The 22,351-nt window shown below is 35.5% G+C and overlaps 1 protein-coding gene across 7 annotated transcripts in view; it reads right to left on the bottom strand.

The window, feature by feature from the left end:
- LOC102899536 (A disintegrin and metallopeptidase domain 3-like) overlaps window positions 1-22,351 on the bottom strand; it is a 110,117-nt gene that overhangs the window by 18,785 nt on the left and 68,981 nt on the right. For all 7 annotated transcript variants that reach the window (XM_023252576.2, XM_023252574.2, XM_023252575.2 and 4 more), the window contains 4 exons: window positions 13,317-13,415; window positions 11,513-11,708; window positions 4,753-4,843; window positions 4,301-4,490 (listed from right to left, as the gene is read on the bottom strand). In XM_023252576.2, the coding sequence (XP_023108344.2) occupies window positions 4,301-4,490; window positions 4,753-4,843; window positions 11,513-11,708; window positions 13,317-13,415 (576 nt within the window). The remainder of the gene's footprint in view (window positions 1-4,300; window positions 4,491-4,752; window positions 4,844-11,512; window positions 11,709-13,316; window positions 13,416-22,351) is intronic.

Raw genomic sequence — 22,351 nt, 5'->3', positions numbered from 1 at the left:
CACTCATGCTGTCTCTGTCTCTCTCAAAATAAATAAATAAACTTTAAAAAAAAAAAGATAATTTTTACAAAGGACCCACTTTTAGTGAGGGAAAAGTAAAGAAATCTTTCCTTTCCAACCACTCTGAAATCAACTAAACAAGAGAGAATTACACATGAAAATACAGTATAACTTTGATGAATTTTTAAAATAACCACAGGAAAATTCCAGTTCAAATTCACAGATATGACACTCAAAATAGCTCCCCTTTTCCTAATTAATGCAAATTAAGGATCATCAGAAAGAGGCAATTGGAAGATAAAAGATTTAAGAACTTCCTGGATTTTGAAATAAAATGAAGTCCACTAATGGATAAAATGAGGCGAGGAAGCAACATCATCAAATACAATGGTAAAAGAGAGAGCCTGGTTGATCAACTTCGAATGCTCTGGAGGAGCTGCAGCCTGAGTAAGAAGGAAAAGCAGAGGAAGAAGAGCCAAAAAGGCAGGTAGGGAAGGGTGGCTAAAATGCAGAATTTTCAATGGAAGTCTGTCCACAAAACTACAGAAGTAGTTAGCTCTCATATTCACTACACATCTCTCCTTTCTCTCAATTACAAAATGCAGTCAACACAACACTTTTATCCCAAGGAAGATTATTTAAAAGGTACTTTGTTTCCGAAAGCAACTGAATTAATGGTCACTGTAGAATTTCGATGTTTCAAGTGGTCTGTCCTCTAGAAGAGTTCCTATCCAATTAAACTACTGGAAGTAGAGGGTGTCTGGATGGCTCAGTCGGGTAAGCATCTGACTCTTGATTTTGGCTCAGGTCATGATTTCAGCTCAGATCACGATCTCACAGTTTGTGAGTTTGAGCCCTGCATCAAGCACTGTGCTATGTCAGCATGGAGCCTCCTTGGAATTCTCTCTCCCTCTCTCTCTGTTGCTACCCCACTCATGCTCTCCTCTCTCTCTCTCTCTCTCTCTCTCTCTCTCTCTCTCTCTCTCCCTCTCTCTCTCAAAATAAAGATATAATGTAAAATTTTTTTAAATAAAAAAAATAATAAACTACTGGAAGTATCATGGCCTAAAAGCCAGTTTCTGAAATGAAGGCTGTCATGTGACAAAGCCTTGTCACATGGAGAAGGCTGCCAATTCGTTTTTTGGGTTTTTTTTGTTTTTGTTTTTGAGTTAAAAATGGTGTGGGAGTAAAAAGTCATGCCAGCTTCTACTGAACCAAGTAGGAAAAATCAGTCTTCCTTCTGCCCTGCCCTGCCCTTCCCTTCCCTTCCCCTCCCTTCCCCTCGCATTCCCTCCCTTCCCCTCCCCCTCCTCCCTCATTCCTTTCTTTGTTTTCCCTCCATGGGGACATTAGCCAGTTGGGCATAGGCTTATGATCAGACTTCCCAGGCAAAGAATCACTGCTGGAGAGATGAGTGACTTGATCTGTAAAGCTTAAAAGCTTTACATACAAGCTGGTTGGAACAAACCAGCATAGCAATCTTCTGTGGTATTTGCATGTCTTATTCCTATACTGTTTTATTTCAATTGTTATCATTGTAATTGTATTTTTTCCTGTACATGTAATTTTACTATCACTACTTTTAAGATTCTTTTTCTTGGTCTTTAATTGTCAGTTTGATTATGCTATATCCTACTGTGGATCTCACTGGCTTCATCCTACATGATGTTCTTTCAATTTTTTGGATCTGTGTGTTTACACCTTTTGCCAAATTTGGAAACATTCCAAGCATTACTCCCTGAAGTACTTTTCCATCCTTAAAATCTTTCTCTTATTCTCCTAGGATCTTAGAATGGCTTTTATCATGACAAAAAGCAATAGAAAATGTTTGCAAAGATGTAGAGAAAATGGAACCTGGTGCATTATTGGTGGAAATGTAAACCATTGCAGCCACTATGGAAAATATTATGGATGTTGTTACAAAAATTAAAAATAGAAACATCGCATGATCCAGCAATTCCACTTCTGAGTATTTATCAAAGTAAATTAAAACATGTAACTCAAAAATATATGTGTACCTTCATGTTCACTACAGCATTATTTAGATTAGCTAAGATATGTAAGCAATCTGAATGTTCACTGATGAATGAATGGATAAAGGAAATGTAGCAAATATACACAAAGGAATATTATTCATCCATAAAAAGGAATTAACTCTTGCCATTTGTGCCAACTTGAATGGAACTTGAGAACATTAGCTGATTGATATAAGTCAGACAGAGAAAGACAAATACTGTGTGACCTTACGTGTATGTGCAATTTAAACAACAAAAACAACAAAACCCAAGCTCTTTGATGCAAGGAATGGATTGGTAGCTGCCAATGGTGAGAGTTGGGGAAAGTGGGTAAAATGGGCGAACAGTGTCAAAAATTACAAACAGGGTCAAAATTACAGTTTGTAAATAAATAAGTCATGGAGGTTACAATACTATGGTGACTGCAATTAATAACACTGTATTGCACATTTGAAACTTTTTAATAGAGTAAGTCTTGAAAGTTCTCATCACGATAAAAAAAATTTCATAACTATGTACAGTAATAGATGTTAACCAGATTTCTTTTGGTGGTCATTTCACAATATGTATAAATATTGAACCACTATGTTGTACATCTGAAACTAAGTTAATGTTATATTTTAATTATATGTCAATTAAAAATAGTAACAAATAATTTTTAAAAACCAATAAAAATGTGTAATAATATATTTTGACATTATACACATTTCTAAATCACTTTCCGGATAGTATATGCTAATTTATACTTGTTTTAGGATGACAAGTTATGCTTCCCATCATCAATTATTATTTTCAACTCCTAACTGATTAGAAAAAACAATAACTGGATGTTCACTTACTTTATTTACTTCACCAAGCTAGAGGCACACCAAATCTCACTGTTCAAAAGTTTTTACAGTGTTCAATTTCCAGTTACACCACTTCCCTTCCCGAAGGTTGTGATGAGGCTAAAAGTTCCAACCCTCTAATCTCTTGGTCTTATTGGTGATCAGCTCCATCATACAGCTATCTAGAGACCCCATCCTGTCACTTCATTAGCATAAATTCAGTTTGATTGGAAGAAGCTCTTTAGGATTAACAAACATCATTCATTATCACGAGGGAAATTCAAGGGGTTTAGGAGCTCTTGTGCCAGAAAATCAGGGAAAAAGACCAAATTATTTTTGTGTATTATACCACCTTTATGCCATTAGAATGATTTTTCCAATCAATTAATGATTAAATTAGCTGATAAATTTATGCACTTAATCTCTCACATTTATAGTAAACATTTTTTCAGTTTGTCTTAAGTGATCTTTAAAGGGATGACATGTTACTTTATAAGGTAGTCAGCACCAGTGTGTTCATTTGTAATTATTTTATTATTTTTATGTAAGAATAAGTTTTCTAATTTTGACATAAATTTAATATTCATTTCCATTTTCCTCAATTTTTCATTTCTTAAAATATTTCATCTCAATGTTAAGTATCTAAATTTCAACGTGAGATACTTGAGTAATGTTTTACCTTAGTTAACGAATATTTCAATGGTACAAAGGACACACACAAATCATTTATTGTTTCTTAAGCTGTTTAAGAAAAATAAAAACAAAGCTTGAGATCCATTTTATTATTATGTCTTGTGAGAGGGCCAAATTTTTAATAAGTATTATGCTTTTGGAAGAAGAATTAGGGAAGTTGGCTAATGAGCAAATACCTGTTTTACTTTCATTACAACCAAATCAATTATTCTTGTCAATTATAGCAGTACTAAATACTTTGCTTTTTTTGCTTTCTTTGTTTTCTTATTATTCAGGTTGTTTTAACCTGCTTTTTGGTGTATTATTTGATTCTTTTTTGTTATTTATATAAATTTTATATATTAGGCCAGATATATATTATTTATATATATATAAATATATTTATATATATTTGTTATTTATATAAATTTTATATATTAGGCCAGATATATAAAAATAATATATTTTTATATTAGGCCAGATCCTGGCCTAATGAAGAGGCTAATATTCTGCAGTGTGAGAAAATAAGTTCTAATATCTATAGCAAAATTCATAATAAACAAAATGATAGTGAAGCAAGCGCTTTTTTGACCAATAGAAATCCTAAACTTTAAATCTTAAGATCATTTTGTAGTAACCAAAATTTGTAATATTAATTATAAAAAAAAAATGTTAAGGTCTTTGTCTCTCTCTCTCATGTGTGTGCACATGTGCACTCACACACACACACACACACACACAGACATCCACACACCGTATATATAATCAAGTCAAATTTTTATTTACCATATTTGGACCACACATAGTGCCATTCGCTGTATATGTAATATCATCTGTTACATGTGCTGTTGGTATTCTTAAATATGCAGAGATACACACGTGGCCTTCCACGTAAGTATATTGAACATCAAATTTTTTAAATGGTATTACTTCTAAACGTGTCCAATGACAAACTATCTTTCCACAAAGGATATCCCTGGTAATATAAGGAAGAAACAATTATCCATATGTCACTTAAGGACAAAATATATTAGAGAAATAATAGTTCAAATATGAGGGTAATTGAAAATGTTACTGGATCATAGCACCAAGCTATTCAGAATATAAACAATCTTAAGAAGTGCAACATAAATATTTATCTGTATATAATACATTCACCTCTCATTTGCATTAAGCAACTCTTTGCAGTCCAAACACACAAACAAAATTGGAAAATTTATAATTTTCTAAATACACACTTAAAATTACAATACTTTCGTCCACAGTTTCCAAAATCATCTTCCTGAAGATTCACTTCTTGTGTACATAGAGAAGTAGAACCCTTTGCAACTGAAAATATAAATAAAGTTCCAATTACTCATCTTTAAAACATTAAAAGCTAAAAGTGTGGTAAATTAATATAGAGACATCTAGGCAACAGCAATGCCCAGTCAGTGTCAGCTACTATAAATTTTTTGTATCATCTACTGGCTACACAAGAAGAACCATTAAAAACTCCCACTTGAGAAGAGGAAAATTGTTATCTTAGTGAAGCAATGACTAAGAAATCAAACCATCATTACTCTCTTATCTATAATTCTAATATTCTACTCATTTTCCATCAATTACCTGAAATTTGACGAATATCTTATTCTTTTTATCCTATAATTATTAGATCTATCTACCTGTTGGCATAGGTCAAAGTTGTTTTGATTTGTAATTTTATTTTCAAATTTGAACTTACACAAACAATACCTTTTATCATGGTTACACAGTGGATTACTGACTTCAGAAAAATATGGTTTGAAAATGAACCACTGAGGAGCCTACACAGGAAAGACAAATCCCATGATATCTGGTTTTGAAAGCAAGAGGGCCAAATTTTGTGAATTCTTACAACCAACAAGACTTAAAACCCAGAATTTTATTTTATTTTATTTATTTTATTTTATTTTATTTTTTCAAAAAAATATATATATATTATTTTCAATATATGAAATTTATTGTCAAATTGGTTTCCATACAACATCCAGTGCTCATCCCAAAAGGTGCCCTCCTCAATACTCATCACCCACTCTCCCCTCCTTCCCACCCCCCATCAACCCTCAGTTTGTTCTCAGTTTTTAAGAGTCTCTTATGCTTTGGCTCTCTCCCACTCTAACCTCTTTTTTTTTTTCCTTCCCCTCCCCCATGGATTTCTGTTACGTTTCTCAGGATCCACATAAGAGTGAAAACATATGGTATCTGTCTTTCTCTGTATGGCTTCACTTAGCATAACACTCTCCAGTTCCATAACACGTTGCTACAAAGGGCCATATTTCATTCTTTCTCATTGCCATGTAGTACTCCATTGTGTATATAAACCACAATTTCTTTATCCATTCATCAGTTGATGAACATTTCGGCTCTTTCCATAATTTGGCTATTGTTGAGAGTGCTGCTATAAACATTGGGGTACAAGTGCCCCTATGCATCAGCACTCCTGTATCCCTTGTAAAGCCCAGAATTTTAAAACTCAGTGGCTAGGCTCTGGTTGAACCCAGAGGGCATTAGGAAGCTGAGTCCCTAGTCTTAGACAGCAGGACAAACAGCCAGCAGAGATACAACAGGGAAGCAGCAGTCTGAAAACTGCCAGGGACAGACAGAAGGGAGAGTAATCTATTCATCTTAGAGCATGGTCTGGGAAGGCAAGGCTCATGGGGAAATGCCTCCAGGAACAAAGGAGCTAGACGTTGCCATTTTCCTCCCCCAACCCCCACCATAAACACAGGGCCACCTGCAGGAAACAGCAATGGTGCCACCATTTGCTACCTAAGCCCAAACCCCCTGTGCTTCAGTGGATCAGCCCTTCCCAGTCATGCTTGCCTCAGTCCCAGTGCTGTGGGCCCCCTCCCCCAGAAGGCCAGTGAAAACTCCAACAACACCTAGTCAATTGACCCACATGTTTTGTGGGACCTCAGTTCCTGTAGTGTTGGTGGTACCAGGTCTCTTTCTCAAGCAGACCAGCACACACCATATTAAAATGTGCTGCACCTAGCCATGGATGAAACATTGCCCACAACAACAACAACAAAAAGATCCTCTGCAGACAACTGTACTGAAGGAAGAATGAAGCAGGGCATAGGTATCACATGTAGGAGACATTCCCTGAAGCATCAGGTCCTGGGGAACAGGGGACACCGTACTGCAAGGTACTAAAGGACTACTTCTTCATAAGGCCATTACCTTCAATAGCAAGATACATAGTTGACTTACCTAACACAGAGAACCAAACACAGGGTTAGACAAAATAAGGAGACAAAGGAATGTGTCCTAAGTGAAAGAAATGTGTCCTAAATTAAAGACCAAACCACAGCAAAAGACCTAACCAAAACAAAAATAAGTAACATGCCTGATAGAGAATTTAAAATAATAATCATAGAGATACTCTCCACACTTGATAAAAGAGTAGAGAATATCAGTGAAACTCTTAATAAGGAGATAAAAAAGAACCAATCAGAGATGAAGAACAAAATAAATGAAATTAAAAATATACCCGATAGAATAAGTAGCAGGCTAGATGAAACAAAGGAAAGAATTCATAGCCTGCAGAATGGAGTACAGGAAAGTAATCACGCTGAACAAATGGGAGCAAAAATAATTATGCAAATTGAGAATACTCTTAGGGAACTTAGTGACTACATCAAGTATAAAACATTCACATCCTGGAAGGAGCGAGAGAAACAGGAGCAGGAAATTTATTTGAAGAAATAATAGCTGAAAATAATTGACAGTAATACAATAGTAGAGAAATTTAATACCTTACTTACATCAATGGACAGATCATCCAAACAGGAATACAACAAGGAAACAGTGGCTTTGACACTGAGTAACACACAGGACCAGGTGTTATTAATGGTGGATTTAATGGATATATTCAGAACAATTCATACTAAAACAGCAGAATACATATTTTTTTCAAGTGCACATAGGACATTCTCCCCAATATGTCATACATTAGCCCACAAAACAAGCCTCAAGAAATTCAAGAAGATAAAAGTCAGACCCTGCATCTTCTCTGACTACAATGCTATGAAACTAGAAGTCAACCACAAGAAAAAAAATCTGGAAAGGCCACAAATACGTGGAAGCTAAATAACATATTACTAAACAATGAATGGGTCAACCAAGAAATCAAAAAGCATACGGAAACAAATGAAAATGAAAACACAACCCTCTCTGGGATGCAGAAAAATCAATTCTAAGAGGAAAGTTTATAGCAATACAAGGCTACCTCAAGAAGCAAGAAAAACCTCAAACAGCCTACCTTGCACCAAAAGAGATAGGAAAAGAATAACAAACAAAACCCCAAACCAGCATAAAGAAGGAAATAATAAAATTAGAGCAGAAATAAATTATATAGAAACTAAAACACAAAAACAAAAACAAACAAAAAAACCCAATAAAACAGATCAATAAAACCAGGAGCTGATTCTTTGAAAAAAATCAATAGAATTTATAAAACCCTAGCCAGACTCATCAAAAAATAGAGAGGACCCCCCCCCACTCCCGCCAAAAGATCAGAAATGAAAGAAGAGAAATGAAGGAGGAGAAATAATAATGAAAACAGAAAGGATTGCAAGAGAATATTATGAAAAGTTATATCCCAACAAATTGGACAACCAGAAGGAATGGATAAATTCTTAGAAACATATAACCTACCAAAACTGAAGCAGGAAGAAACAGACTATTTGAACAGATCTATTTTCAGCAATGAAATTGAATCAGTATAAAAAAACAAAAACAAAACAAAACAAGCAAACAAAAATCTCGCAACAAACAAAAGTTGAGGACCAAATGGCTTCACAGAAGAATACTAACAAACATGTAAAGAAAAGTTAATACCTATTCTTTGCAAACTATTCCAAAAAACAGAAAGAAGGAAAACTTCCCAATTCATTCTATGAGACCAATATCACCCTGATACCAAAACCAGATAAAGACACCACAAAAAAAGAGAATTACAGGACAATATCTCAGATGAACATAAGGCAAACATCCTCAACAAAATACCAGCAATCTGAATCCAACAATATTCTTTTTTTATTTAAAAAAAATTTTTAACGTTTATTTATTTTTGAGACAGAGAGAGACAGAGCATGAACAGGGGAGGGTCAGAGAGAGAGGGAGACACAGAATCTGAAACAGGCTCCAGGCTCTGAGTGGTCAGCACAGAGCCCGACGCGGGGCTCGAACTCACCGACCGTGAGATATTGACCTGAGCCGAAGTCCACCACTTAACAGACTGAGCCACCCAGGCGCCCCTGAATCCAACAATATATTTAAAAAAAAGTCATTCACCAAAAATAAGTGGCATTTATTTCTGGGGTACAAAGGTGGTTCAACATTCACAAATCAATCAATGTGATGAATCACATCAAGAAGAGAAGGGGTAAGAACCATATGATCGTTTCAAGATGCAGAAAAAGCATTTGGCAAAGTACAACATCCATTAATGATAAAAATACTCAACAGGGGTGCCTTGGTGGCTCAGTCAGCTAAGCATCTGACTTTGGCTCAGGTCATGATCTCACAGTTTGTGAGTTTGAGTCCTGCATCAGGCTCTGTGCTGACAGCTCGGAGCCTGGAGTCTGTTTCAGATTCTGTGTCTCCTCTGACCCTCCCCTGCTCATGCTCTGTCTCTCTCTGTCTCAAAAATAAATAATAAACATTAAAAAAAACCACTCAACAACATAGGTTTAGACTATATAAAAGTCCTAGCCACAGCAATCAGAAAAAAAAAAACAAAAAGAAATAAATGGTATCAAAATTGATAGGGAAGATGCAAAATTTTCACTATTTGCAGATAACATTATACTATATATAGATACTATATATAGATAACTCAGAAGATTCCACCAAAAAACTACTAGAACTGATAAATGAATTCAGTAAAGTCACAGGATACAAAACTATACACAGAGACCTATTGCTTTCTTATACACTAATAATCAAGAGGCAGAAAGAGAAATTAAGAAAACAACCCACTTATAATTGAACCAAAAACAATAAAATATCTAAGATAAACTTAATCAAATAAATGAAAGACCTGGTACCCTGAAAACTATCAAACGTTGATGAAACAGATTCAGGATGACACAAAGAAATGGAAATACATCCCATGTTTATGGGTTGGAAAAATAAATATTGTTAAGCTGTCTATACTACCCAAAGCAATCTGCAAACTTATTTCAATCTGTATGAAAATACCAACATGTTGCACAGAACTAAATCAAACAATCCTAAAATTTGTATGGAAACACTAAAGACATCCAATAACCAAAGCAATAAAACAAAAACAAAAACAAAACAAACAGAAAAACTAGAGGTGTCACAATTCCAGACTTCAAGTTATATTACAGAGCCAAAGTAATCAAACAGTATGATACTGGCACAAAAACAGACACATAGATCAATATAACAGAATAGAAAACCCAGAATGAACCCACAACCAAATGGTTAATCTTTGACAAAGCAGGGAAGAGTATCCAATGGGGAAAGGACAGAGGACAGTCCCTTCAACAAATGGTGTTGGGAAAACTGCACAGCAACACACACGAAAGAAAAGAAAAGAAAAAAAAGAAAAGAAAAGAAAGGAAAGGAAAGGAAAGGAAAGGAAAGGAAAGGAAGGAAAGGGGACCACTTCTGTACACCATACACAAAAATAAATTCAAAATGGATTAAAGACCTAAATGTGACACCTGAAACCATAAAAATCACTGAGGAGAACACAGCCAGTAACCTCCTTGGCATTGGCCATCGCAACATTTTTGTATATATGTCTCCTGAGGCAAGGGAAATAAAAGCAAAAATAAACTATTGGGACTACATCAAAAACAAAACAAAGCAATACAAAACAAAACAAAACAAAACAAAAACAAAAAAACAAAAAAGCTTCTCCACAGTGAAGGAAACAATCAACAAAACTAAAAGGCAACCTGCTGAATGGGAGAAGATATCTGCAAACAACATATTCAATAAAGGGTTGGTACCCAAAATATGTTTAAAAAACTGAGGCAACACAATATTCAAAAAGAAAATAATCCCAATTAAAAATGGGAAGAAGCTATGAACAGGCGTTTTTCCAAAGAAGACATACAGATGGTCAAAAAGACATAGGAAAAGGTGCTTACCATCACCACTCATCAGGGAAATGCAAATCAACACTACAATGAAATTATCACTTCACACCTGTCACAATGGCTAAAATCAAAACCACAAGAAACAAGTGTTCATGAGGATGTGGAGAAAAAGGAACCTTCTTGCACTGTTGGTGGGAATGCAAACTGGTATAGCCACTCTGAAAAAGTGTGGAGATTCCTCAAAAAGCTAAAAATAGAACAATCCTACAATCCAATAATCATACTACTAGGTCTTTACCCAAAAAGTACAAAAACATTAATTCAAAGAAATGCATGCACCTCTACGTTTATAGCAACACTATTTACAATAACCAAATAATGGAAGCAGCCTAAATGCCAATCAATAGATAAATGGATAAAGAAGAAGTGATATATATACAATGGAAGATTGTTCAGCCATAAAAAAAAAAAAGAAAAGAAAAGAATGAAATTTTGCCATTCACAATGACACGGATGGAGCTAGAGAGTATAATGCTAAGTGAAGTAAGTCAGTCAGAGAAAGACAAATATCATATGATGTCACTCATATGTGGGATTTAAGAAGCGAAACAAAGGAGCAAAGGAAAAAAAGAAGAGGGAGAGGGATACAAACCAAGAAACAGACTCTTAACCATAGAGAACAAACGAGAGTCAACCAGAGGAGGTGGTTGGGGGAATGGGTGAAATAGGTGATGGGGATTAAGGAGTACACTTACCATGATGAGTACTGAGTAATGTATGGAATTGTTAAATCACTATATTGTACACCTGAAACTAATATAACTCTGTGTGCTAACTATACTGGGAAAAATACAAAATAAAATAATAAAAACGAACTTCAGAAAAAAAGTATACTAACATTTTCCAAATAACTCTACACACTGTCTATCTGTATCTTGGCATATTCCTTGAAAGCAATAGGCAGTGTTATTATTGCATGGTTGTAAATCAGCAGATATCACATCAGGTACACAAAACTCAGATGTTCCATTGCAAAATTCTGGAAAATCACACAGATCTTGGCTTTGTCGACATATAGTTCCCTTTACAGAGAGCTGTGAGACAAAGAAAACAAATTATTTTTGTAAAGTAATAAACCAAAACTGTAAAAAAATTATGTAAGAAAAGTGTAGATCTATCATTTCTATTATTACCACATTTTAACTACTTAAAGTCAAATTATGAATTTACTTGAAAACTCAAGTTTAGAAAAAGCCCAAATGTCCATCAATGAATGAACAGGTTAACAAATTGTGGTATATTCATGCAATGGAATATTTTCAGCCATATAAAGGAGCACTGATACATAGGTTGCAAGATGAATGAACATTCAACACTATGTTAAGTGAAGAAATCCATACACAAAAGGTCACATATTCTATGCTTCTAACTTATATAAAATATCCAGAATAGGTTACTCCAGACAGAACACAAATTGGTGGTTGCCAGGACTGAGAGGAAGGAAGAAAGGAGAGCAAGTGCTTAATGCTCCAGGAGTCTCCTGTTTGACTGAGGAACTTGTTTTGGAACTAGATAGAGGTGGCAGTTGCATAACACTGTGAATGTACTGAATATCACTAAATTGTTTCCCTGAAAATGGTCAATTTTATCGTACATGATTTTCACCTTAATTTTTTAAAAACTCTACCAAAAGTAAGAATTATTCCCTTTTTAAAGAACTTCCCTCTGGGATGTAGAGAAAGGGCAATGGGCTATGTAGAAAAACCTTATTGCTTAATCCGTCTGATTTGGAGACAAAGGACAAGATGAGGGCTCTGATGAAGGGAAGAGCAACAAGGTTTATTGTTAAATAGTGGAAACTCTATGCTTGCCCCCTTGAAGACAAGTGGCCAGTGACTTTAATTACTAGCACGAAGAGTGAAAAAGAACACACAGAGAACAAAGTAGAATGATATTAGGAGAGATTTCATTGATGGAGAACCTGCAAATCTGAAATCTGGCAATCAAGATCTCTAATTAATCAGCTTTTATGATTGTTGTTGACGTCTAAAGGTGACACAAAAAAGTCAAGATGCTACAATGAAGCAATCCCCAAAAGACAAATCTTACTCAGTCTCCTTTCAGGTGTGACTATAAAGGAAAACTCAATGGGAAACTTCCCAAGGAAAGTCAAGGATTCAATCCGCTTCAGGATCCAGGTGTATCTACAAAGCTAACTTCAATATTAGACATGCTACATGTTGCTGACTATTCTACGTGGACTCTTTTTCTGCTATTCTCAAAATGAGATTTTTATTATTATTATTGTCTGTTTATTCAAACACTGTACATGAACTGTGTTGGGTGGCTTATTTTTAATTTCGTCATAAGTTCTTCGGTCATGAGGACCTACATTCAGATATGACCTCAGATATGACCAAAAGGAGTCATTAGCATCCAAATAATTTGAAATTGGTATTGAATAATTGGATGGATCTTCAGTAGAGATTGAAACAATACAGTGAAGGCAAACATAAGAAGGAAGGTTGAAAAAAATTCTAAGGATAGCTTCTGAATTCTGAAGTCAACTGTGTATGAATCAGGTACCTAAAGTTACACACAGTATTTGAAAGTTGTGTACAAAAATAAAATTAAAAAAAAGTGAATGCACAAGGACTGAAAAAAATCATGAAAGAATGTACCATAATATTTTGAAAGCTTACCAGACAAGTATTTTTATCACAGCATGGTCCAGTGCCGCACTCTGCAGGTTCAATCAGAGTACAGTGTTCAGTATCACAGCATTTTTCAAATTTGCATGGCTGAAAGTAAATACAGTCAGGTTAAGTAATAGGAATTTTCAATTAAAGAAATCATTTCATTTATTGTCAAAATATACTATAGCATATCTCTTAGTTAATTACAATCACAGTATGATTTTTACTTCTGTACTTATTTTTAACACCACTTCTTTTAAAGTTAATATATTTCCAGTATAGGAAAAAGAATGAAATTATTTATGGTTCCATGCTCAAGAAACTGAACTGTTAAAAATGTAATTCAATTTCTTTTTTTTAATATTTATTTATTTGAGGGAAGGAGGAGGGGAGAGAGAGAGAGAGAGAGAGAGAGAGAGAGAGAGAGAGAGAGAGAGAGAATCCCAAGTGAGCTCCATGCTCAATGCAGAGCCTAACCCAAGGCTTGATCTCACAACCATGAGACCATGACCTGAGCTGAAATCAAGCTGTATACTTAATAACTGAGCCACCTAAGCATCCCAAATGCAATTTCTGTCAATCTTATTTGTGTTCATAAATATAACACTGTAAATCTAAAAGTACTTTGAGAGAGAGAGAGAGAGAGAGAGAGAGAGAGAGAGAGAGAGAATCTTAAGCAGGCTTCATGCTTAGTGTGAAGCCCAACATGGTTCTCAATCCCACAACCCTGAAATCATGACCTGAGTTGAAATCAAGAGTTGGATGCTCAACCCACAGAGCCACCCAGGCACAGCTAACAGGTTATTGTATTTCAATGAAAATTTTGTTATTATTTTTTAGCTCTAAGATTTTATATTAAAGATTAATTCTAGAAGTTATTAGGCTATAGAGTACAAAAATATTAAAGGCTGTTTATAACATACTCATTTTCTTCTTTGTATACACTTATCTTTTAAGTGCAAGAGTAATGCTTCACAAGACTGTTAGTAATATTTAAAAATTAGTAAAGTGATAGGCAAAAATACTAAGTGTCTACATCTGTTTCAGTTTTGTTATTTTTATTACTAATGTGCTGAAAATTCTATATATATACATCTTCTGGTTTATTTTATATTTCTGCATGTATATTTATGTTAAGGTATTCTTGTCTTTATTTCCTTTATTTGTATGCACTTTTACATTAATTATCTTAACCCTGGCTACTGATTTATCTTTACTATGTTTTACAATTTGTCATTGACCTGATTTTGGTTTGGCACTTTTGGGGTTATTCTGGATAATTTTTTGATAATACGATACTGTGAAATGATAGACTCATGATATCTGATAACTATCATCTTTTTGGTGTGGTTCTTGAATTTATAGATAAAACTTTCTTTCACCCTAACCCCAGTAAATATGTGAGGTTTTGTAAAATATTTGCATTACATGTATTATGTATTTATTTTTATGTTGAATGGTTTGAATAGTATATTGTGAAAGAAGCTATAATGATGTACCTTTTTCTCAAAACAGAGGTTCAATTTATCAGTTGCTTTTATAGAATAATAATTTATTCCTGATCTTTTTTAATCCCTGGATTATCATATACTATCCTATATAAAATCATATATAATGTCAATGTCTTCAATTATACTAACTGCATATAACTAAAGTGTATTTAAAAATTTTATTATTATAGGGGTGCCTGGGTGGCTCAGTCATTTAAGCATCCAACTTTGGCTCAGATCATGATCTTGCACAAGTTTGAGCCCTGCAATGGGCTCTGTGCTGACAGCTCAGAACCTGGAGCCTGCTTCAGATTCTATGTCTCCCTCTCTCTCTACCCCTCCCCCACTTGCCCTCTGTCTCTCTCTCTCTCTCTCTCTCTCTCTCAAAAATAAATTAAAAAAATAAAATTTTATTATTATACACATGTTTTGATATTTACAGAAGACATTTTTACATTTTCATGTTTCATTAATAAAAAATGTATTATGCTTCATAATATAAATATTTTCATAAAATATTATCAAGATTATTTAGTAAAGACAGAAAATGGAACACATTAACTATTAATATTGCAGGGGAAAAAAAAAACCTAAAATCAATGACATGAAAAGGGAAAACCTCCAAAGGCTAGAATCAAAGAGAGTCTACAGTGAAGAATATGTTTTGAAAATACTCGATTTACAATTGAAAGCTACACTAAATTCGGGGCTTAGAAATGTTTTTTTCTTCCAAGATTTTATTTAAATTCAAGTTACTTAAGATATAATGCGGTTTTGGTTTCAGGAGATTTTTTAGTGATTCATCCCAGTGCTCATCATGAAAACTTCCCTCTTTAATACCTATCACCCACTTATCACATTTCCCCACCGACCTCCCCTCCAGCAACCCTCAGTTTGTTCTCTACAGTTAAAAGTCTCTATGGCTTGCCTCCCTCTAAGTTTTTATCATGTTTTATTTTTCCTTACATTCCCATGTTCATCTGTTTTGTTTCTTAAATTCCACATATGAGTGCAACCATATGGTATTTGTCTTTCTCTGACTGACTTATTTTGCTTAGCATAATACAGTGATTTTATCCACATATTCAAAATGGCAAGATTATATTCTTCTTGATGGCTAAATAATATTACATTGTGTATATATACACCACATCTTTTTTATCCATTCATCAGTCCATGGACATTTGGGATCTTTCCATAATTTGGCTATTCTTGATAGTGCTGCTATAAACAGGGATGCATGAGCCCCTTCAAATCAGTACTTTTGTATCCTTTGGATAAATACCTAGTAGTGCAATTGCTGGATTTTAGGGTAGTTCTATTTTTAACTTTTGGAGAACCCCAAAACTGTTTTCCAGAGTGGCCACACCAGTTTGCATTCCCACTAACACTGTAAGAGGGTTCCCCTTTCTCTGCATCCTTACCAACATCTTTTGTTTTCCTGTGTTGTTTATTTTAGCCATTCTTATAGGTGTGAGGTGATATCTCATCATGGTTTTGATTTGTATTTCCCTGATGATGAGTGATGTTGATCATCTTTCCATGTGTCTGATAACCATCTTTATGCCTTCTTTGGAAAAATGTCTATTCATGCCTTCTGCCTATTTTTAACTGGATTATTTGGGTGTTAAGTTTGTATTTTGGGGTGTTGACTTTGATAATTTTTTTTTAGATTTTGGATACTAACCCTCTATCTGATATGTCATCTGCAAATATCTTCTCCCATTCCATATGGGGCCTTTTAGTTTTGTTGTTTCCTTTACTGTGCAGAAGCTTTTTATCTTGATGAAGTCACAATAGTTCAGGTTTGCTTTTGCTTCCCTTGCCCCTGGAGACATGTCTAGTAAGAAGTTGCTGCACCAAGGTCAAAGACATTGTTACTTGTGTTCTCTTCTAGGATTTAGTGGTTTTCTGTCTGACATTTAGGTGTTTTCATCCATTTTGAATTTAGTTTTGTGTATGGTGTAAAAAAGTGGTCCAATTTCATTTTTCTGCATGTCACCATACAGTTTTCCCAACACCATTTGTTGAAAAGACTGTCTTTTATCCATTGGATAGGCTTTCTTCCTTTGATGAAGATTAATTGTCTGTACATTTGTTGGTCCATTTCTAGGTTTCCTATTCTGTTCCATTGATCTTTGTGTCTGTTTCTTTGCCAGTACCATACTGTCATGATGACTACAGCTTTGTATTGTAGCTTGAAGTCCAAAATTGTGATGCCTCCAGTTTGGTTTTCTTTTTCAACATTACTTTGGCTATTCAGGGTCTTTTGTGGTTCCATACAAATTTTAGAATTGTTTTTTCTAGCTCTGTGAAAAATGCCGGTGGTATTTTGATAGGAATTGAATTGAATGTGTAGACTGCTTTGGGTATTAAATATATTTTAACAATATTTGTTCTTCCAATCCATGAGAATAGATTATTTTTTCATTTCTTTGTGTCTTCTTCAATTTCTTTCATGGAGCACTTAGTTCTTTTACAGTCAGAGTAACTATTGATAGATATGAATTTAGTGTCATTTATTACCTGTAAAGTTGCTGTTCATGTAGATTGTTCATTTCTATTTTTGGTGATTTTGGTATTTCTTTCTCTCCCAAAGGGTCCCATTTAATATTTCTTGTGGAGCTGGTTTAATGTTCATGAACTCCTTTAGTTTTTGCTTGTCTTGAAAACTCTTTATCTCTCCTTCTATTTTGAATGAGAGCCTTGCTGAATAAAGTATTCTTGGCTGCAATATTTCCCATTAAGCATGTTGAATATGTCATGAAACTTTCTTCTGGCCTGTCAAGTTTCTGTGGACAGGTCTGCTGCTAACCTTATGTGTCTAACTTTGTAGTTTAAGGACCTTTTGTCCCTAACTGTTTACAGAATTCTCTATCTTTGCAAGTTTCACTAAGGTATGTCTTGGTGCTGACTTGATTTTGTTGATTTTGAGGGGAGTTTGCTGTGCCTCTTGGACTTGAATGCCTGTTCCTTCCCCAGATTAGGAAAGTTCTCAGTATAATTTGTTCAAATAAACCTCCTTCCCCCTTTTCCCACTCTTCTGGGTTGCTAGGATATGGATATTATTGCACTTTATGGAATAGCTGAGTTCCCTAAGCCTATATGTGTGATGTTTTCTTCCCTTCCTCTTTTCAGCTTCATTATTTTCCATAATTTTATCTTCTATATAACCTATTCCTTCCTCTGCTTCTCCCCATTGTGATTAACTCAAGTTGGTTTTGCATCCCACTTATAGCATTTTTATTGCAGCCTGACTAGTTTTTCAGCCTTTTATCTCTGAAGCAAGGATGTCTCTGGTGTCTTCTATACTTTTTTCAAGACCAGCTAGTATTCTTAAGACTTTTGTTCTAAATTCTTGTCATATATATTGCTTGTATCTGTTTTGAGCAAATCCCTGGCTGTGATTTCTTCTTGATCTTTCTTTTGGGGAGTATTCCTCCATCTTGCCATTTTTGCCTAGGTTTCTGTCTTTTGCAAGTTATGAGAACTTGTTGTGTTTCCTGTTCCTGAGAGTAATGCTATATGAAGAGGTCATACACTGTCCATGGCCTGGAGCTTCAGGAAGTGTTTCTGGTGTATGCTGTGTGCAGTGTGTTGTGTTTTGGCTGGTCTTTCCCACAGGTCAGTCCTATGCAGAGTTCCTCCTTGCTTGCACTGGGGAGCGTTCGGACCTTTACCCAGGTGTGCTTTGATTTGTTTGGTAAAATAATCCTAATTTTTTGTTTTAAGTTTTTTAACTTTATTCATTATTGAGAGACAGAGAAAGACAGAACATGAGCAGGGAAGGGGCAGAGAAAGGGAGACACAGAATCCAAGGCAGGCTCCAGGCTCGGAGCCATCAGCACAGAGCCCGACGAGGGGCTTGAACCCACGAACTGCAAGATCATGACCTGAGCTGAAGTCGGTTGCTCAACTGACTGAGCCACCCAGGTGCCCCAAAATAAAACTAATTTTAAAAAAGCCTGATTCCCCCTTCCAAAAAAGAAAAAAAAAGAGAGAGAGAGAAAAGGAAAAAGAGCCAAAAATAAAATGATAAAAAATAACTATAAACCTGATTCCAAAAAAAAAAAAAAGAGAAAGAATGAAAGAAAGGAAGAAAAGGAAATGAAAATAAACGAATGAACCAAAAACTTTAAAGACTGATTGCAAAAGAAAACAAAGAAAAAGAAAAGAAGCAAGCTTAGTCATATTTCCACCAAAACTGAATCTGATGCTTTGGAGCACTCTATGATCAGTAAGTAGTCTTGCTGCATAAGGGGTCCCTGTGTTGTTCCTCTAGGGGAGAGGCCCTGCTTTGGGTCACAGTCAGATCTGCCTTAGTAAAGATTCCCCTGCAGGGTGCAGGGTGCTGGATGCAGGGTTTGGTACAAGAGGTTCCAGCCTATACCGGGGGCACTGTGTTGCTCACTGAAGTCCAAGTGGGGAAGATGGTGTCGCCCTGCTTTCTTATCCCCAGACGGGAGCCCTCACAGAGAGGTGAACAATCCCCCTTCCTGTGTCCCAGGTTTCCATCAGATCCTTGCCCTCATACCTGGTGCCACAATTCTCCTGTGTTTTATCTCTGGCACACAGCTGGGATTCAAAACTCCAAATCTTAAAGGATCCGGAAGTGTGAACCCACTCCCCTCCTCCAGAGGAGAGCCTCACAGTGCTGCACTTGGCGCCTGTGCAGTTTCACCACCGCACAGGTACCTGGAATTTATGGTAAAGCACAGCAACAAGGTGCAACCAGTTTTCCTGCCCTCTGCATGCACCTCTGTCCCTTGCTGTTGAACGGCTGCTCAATGTACCCGCTATGTCTTTTGTCCTTGGAGATGCAATATACCCTCTTCCAAATGTACTCCAGGAAGGGGAACGTTCTCTCCCAGTGTGACCCAGGGGATCCCCACACAGTGCTGTCCACATTCCACTCCCAGTCCTCTGCCCTCCTCCCCAGGAGCACCACTGCCTGCCCATCTCCACTCTGGTGAATGGCAGGGATTTCTAAAACCTCAGAATTTGAGCTCCATTGTTTGCAAAAACTTACAATAGTCAGTTCCTCTTGACTTCCCGGTCAATGGTTTTGGAGGAGTGTTTTTCTTGCATGAACCCAACATGCTGCTCTCTCTCCCCCTTCTCCTTCACTGTCTTCTTTCTACAAAAAAGGCTCCCTCCCCTCTGTGGCACTGTGGCTTTTCTTTTCCCCAATTCATGTATCTGCCCCTTGTATTTGTCATGTCTCCCCCTCTGTGCAAATTGTTCTCTTAATCCTCAGATTGATATCCTAGGTCTTCAAAATGATTTGGTATTGATCTAGCTATGTTCTAGGGTCCTCTTACTACTCCACCATCTTAACTCTTCTTGGGCTTACAAATAAATGTTCAATGAACTGTAGTTTAAAAATGGAATCCCATGGGGCGCCAGGGTGGCTCAGCTGGTTAAGCGTCCAACTTCAGCTCAGGTCACAATCTCACAGTTTGTGAGTTCGAGCCCCACATCAGACTCTGTGCTGACAGCTCAGAGCCTGGAGCCTGATTCAGATTCTGTGTCTCCCTTTCTCTCTACTCTTCCCTTGCTCATGCTCCATCCCTCCCTCTCCTTCCAAAATAAATAAAAAACATTAAAAAAACACACTTTTTAAAAATAGAATCCCATTATGGGACTGAATGTGAGAACTTTTTAAAATAGGTAACTGTGGTTTGCAACTGATAATTTAGAGAAATCAAAAGGAATTTTTTAACTCCTAGTTTTCCCAACTTTTATCAAATGTCTCTTCAGTACTTAATATCATAATTTTTTATCTCTTTATTAATTTTGATATATGTTGAAAAGTATTGAAATGCTTCTCTATTTCTGGAATAAACTCCAAAATTATACTCTTTTTTATATGTTCACTGGGATTATTTGACAATTTTGATTTAAACATTTTGCAGTAATTTTCCAAAATATGAATCAGTCATTCAAAGTAATGCTAAGCTGGTTATTGGAGGAATCAACAACTTCCATGATTTAATTCTATGTCTATGTGCCTGTGAAGGGCACTGGAAATAGAGATTTTTAAAATGTACACAATTAATAACATTCAGAAATATGAGATATTTACGCTTTAATTTAGACACATCTAAATAAATGGAACAATACAGCAGGTTCATGGTTTGAAAATCACATGATGAATATGGCTGTTCCCCACAAATTCATGTATAGATTCAAAAAACCCCAATCAAAATTTCTGCAATGTTTTTTTTATTTTTTAGGGGGTGTGGTAAAAATGGAAAATTTGATTCCAAATTTCACATAGAAATGCAAAAACCTAAAATCACCAAATCCATATTCAGAAAAAAGTATAAAATATGAAGACACAATTTACCTGATTTTGTGAATTAGGGTAAGAATAGCTGGTATTAGTTTAAGGGGAGATATATGGATCGATGGAACACAAAGTAGGTGATGAACTGTTTTTCAATAAAGGTACCATGGTAATTCCATGGGAAGAGAAGATCGTTTCCCAATAAATGGGGTTAGAGCAATTAGATATATACAGAGAGAGAAAAATATGCCCTAATACTTAACTTACAAAAATTACTCAAAATGGATCATAGGCAGATACATAAAAGCTAAAATCAGTAAACTTCTACAACACTTATGAGAAAGCTTCACAACTTTGGGTCGGATAGGACACAAAATACAGAGCCAAGCCACATACTGGGGAGATAATCTGGCAAAATATTTGCATGCAGTTTATATTAAGAATTTTTATACATGATAAAAAAACAAACATTAAAATATGTAAAATATGTGAACATTCAAAAGAGAGACATTTGAATGTCTCATAATCATATAAGACACAGTCCAATACAAATTAGTCATCAGGAAGATAAAATTAAAACTGCAATGAAATACCAGCACACCTCGAAATGACTAAAATATAAGAGACTGGAAGTAACAAAAGTTGGTAAGAATAAGGAACAACTGCCACTCTCATACATAGATGGTTGAAATGTAAAATACTGTAAGAACTTTAAAATGCAGTTTGATGCCTTTTTACACATTTAATAGTATAATTAACATGTGACCCAATAATTCTATTCTTAGAAATTTACCCAAGATATGTGAAAACTTATGTCTAAAAAAGACATGAATATTCTTTAGAAGCATTTTTCAGAATACTCAAAAACAAAAAAAAACCTAAAAGGTCATTAATAATTGCATGAATCGGGGTGCCTGGGTGGCTCAATCAGTTGAAAGTCTGACTCTTGGTTTTGGCTCGGGTCACAATCTCATGGTTTGTGCATTTAAGCCCTGCTTTGGACTCTGCACTGACAGTGCAGAGCCTGCTTGAGATCTTTCTCCCTCTCTCGTTGCCCCTCCCCCCACTCAAAATAAATTAAAAAAATTGCATGAATCCACAAACTATGTCATATTCATACAAAGAAATACTCCTCCACAGTAAATACCAGTGAACTACAGATACATTTAATCATGCAGTTGAATATCAAAATTATAGGCAAAAAACCTAGAATTAAAAAGGATCCATACTCTATTATTTCACTTCACTTATGTGAAGTTCAG

Source organism: Felis catus, chromosome B1 (genome assembly GCF_018350175.1).
Source record: "Felis catus isolate Fca126 chromosome B1, F.catus_Fca126_mat1.0, whole genome shotgun sequence".
NCBI lineage: Eukaryota > Metazoa > Chordata > Mammalia > Carnivora > Felidae > Felis > Felis catus.
Note: the sequence above shows the minus strand (reverse complement) of the source record. Positions and strands in the feature narration are given on the sequence as shown.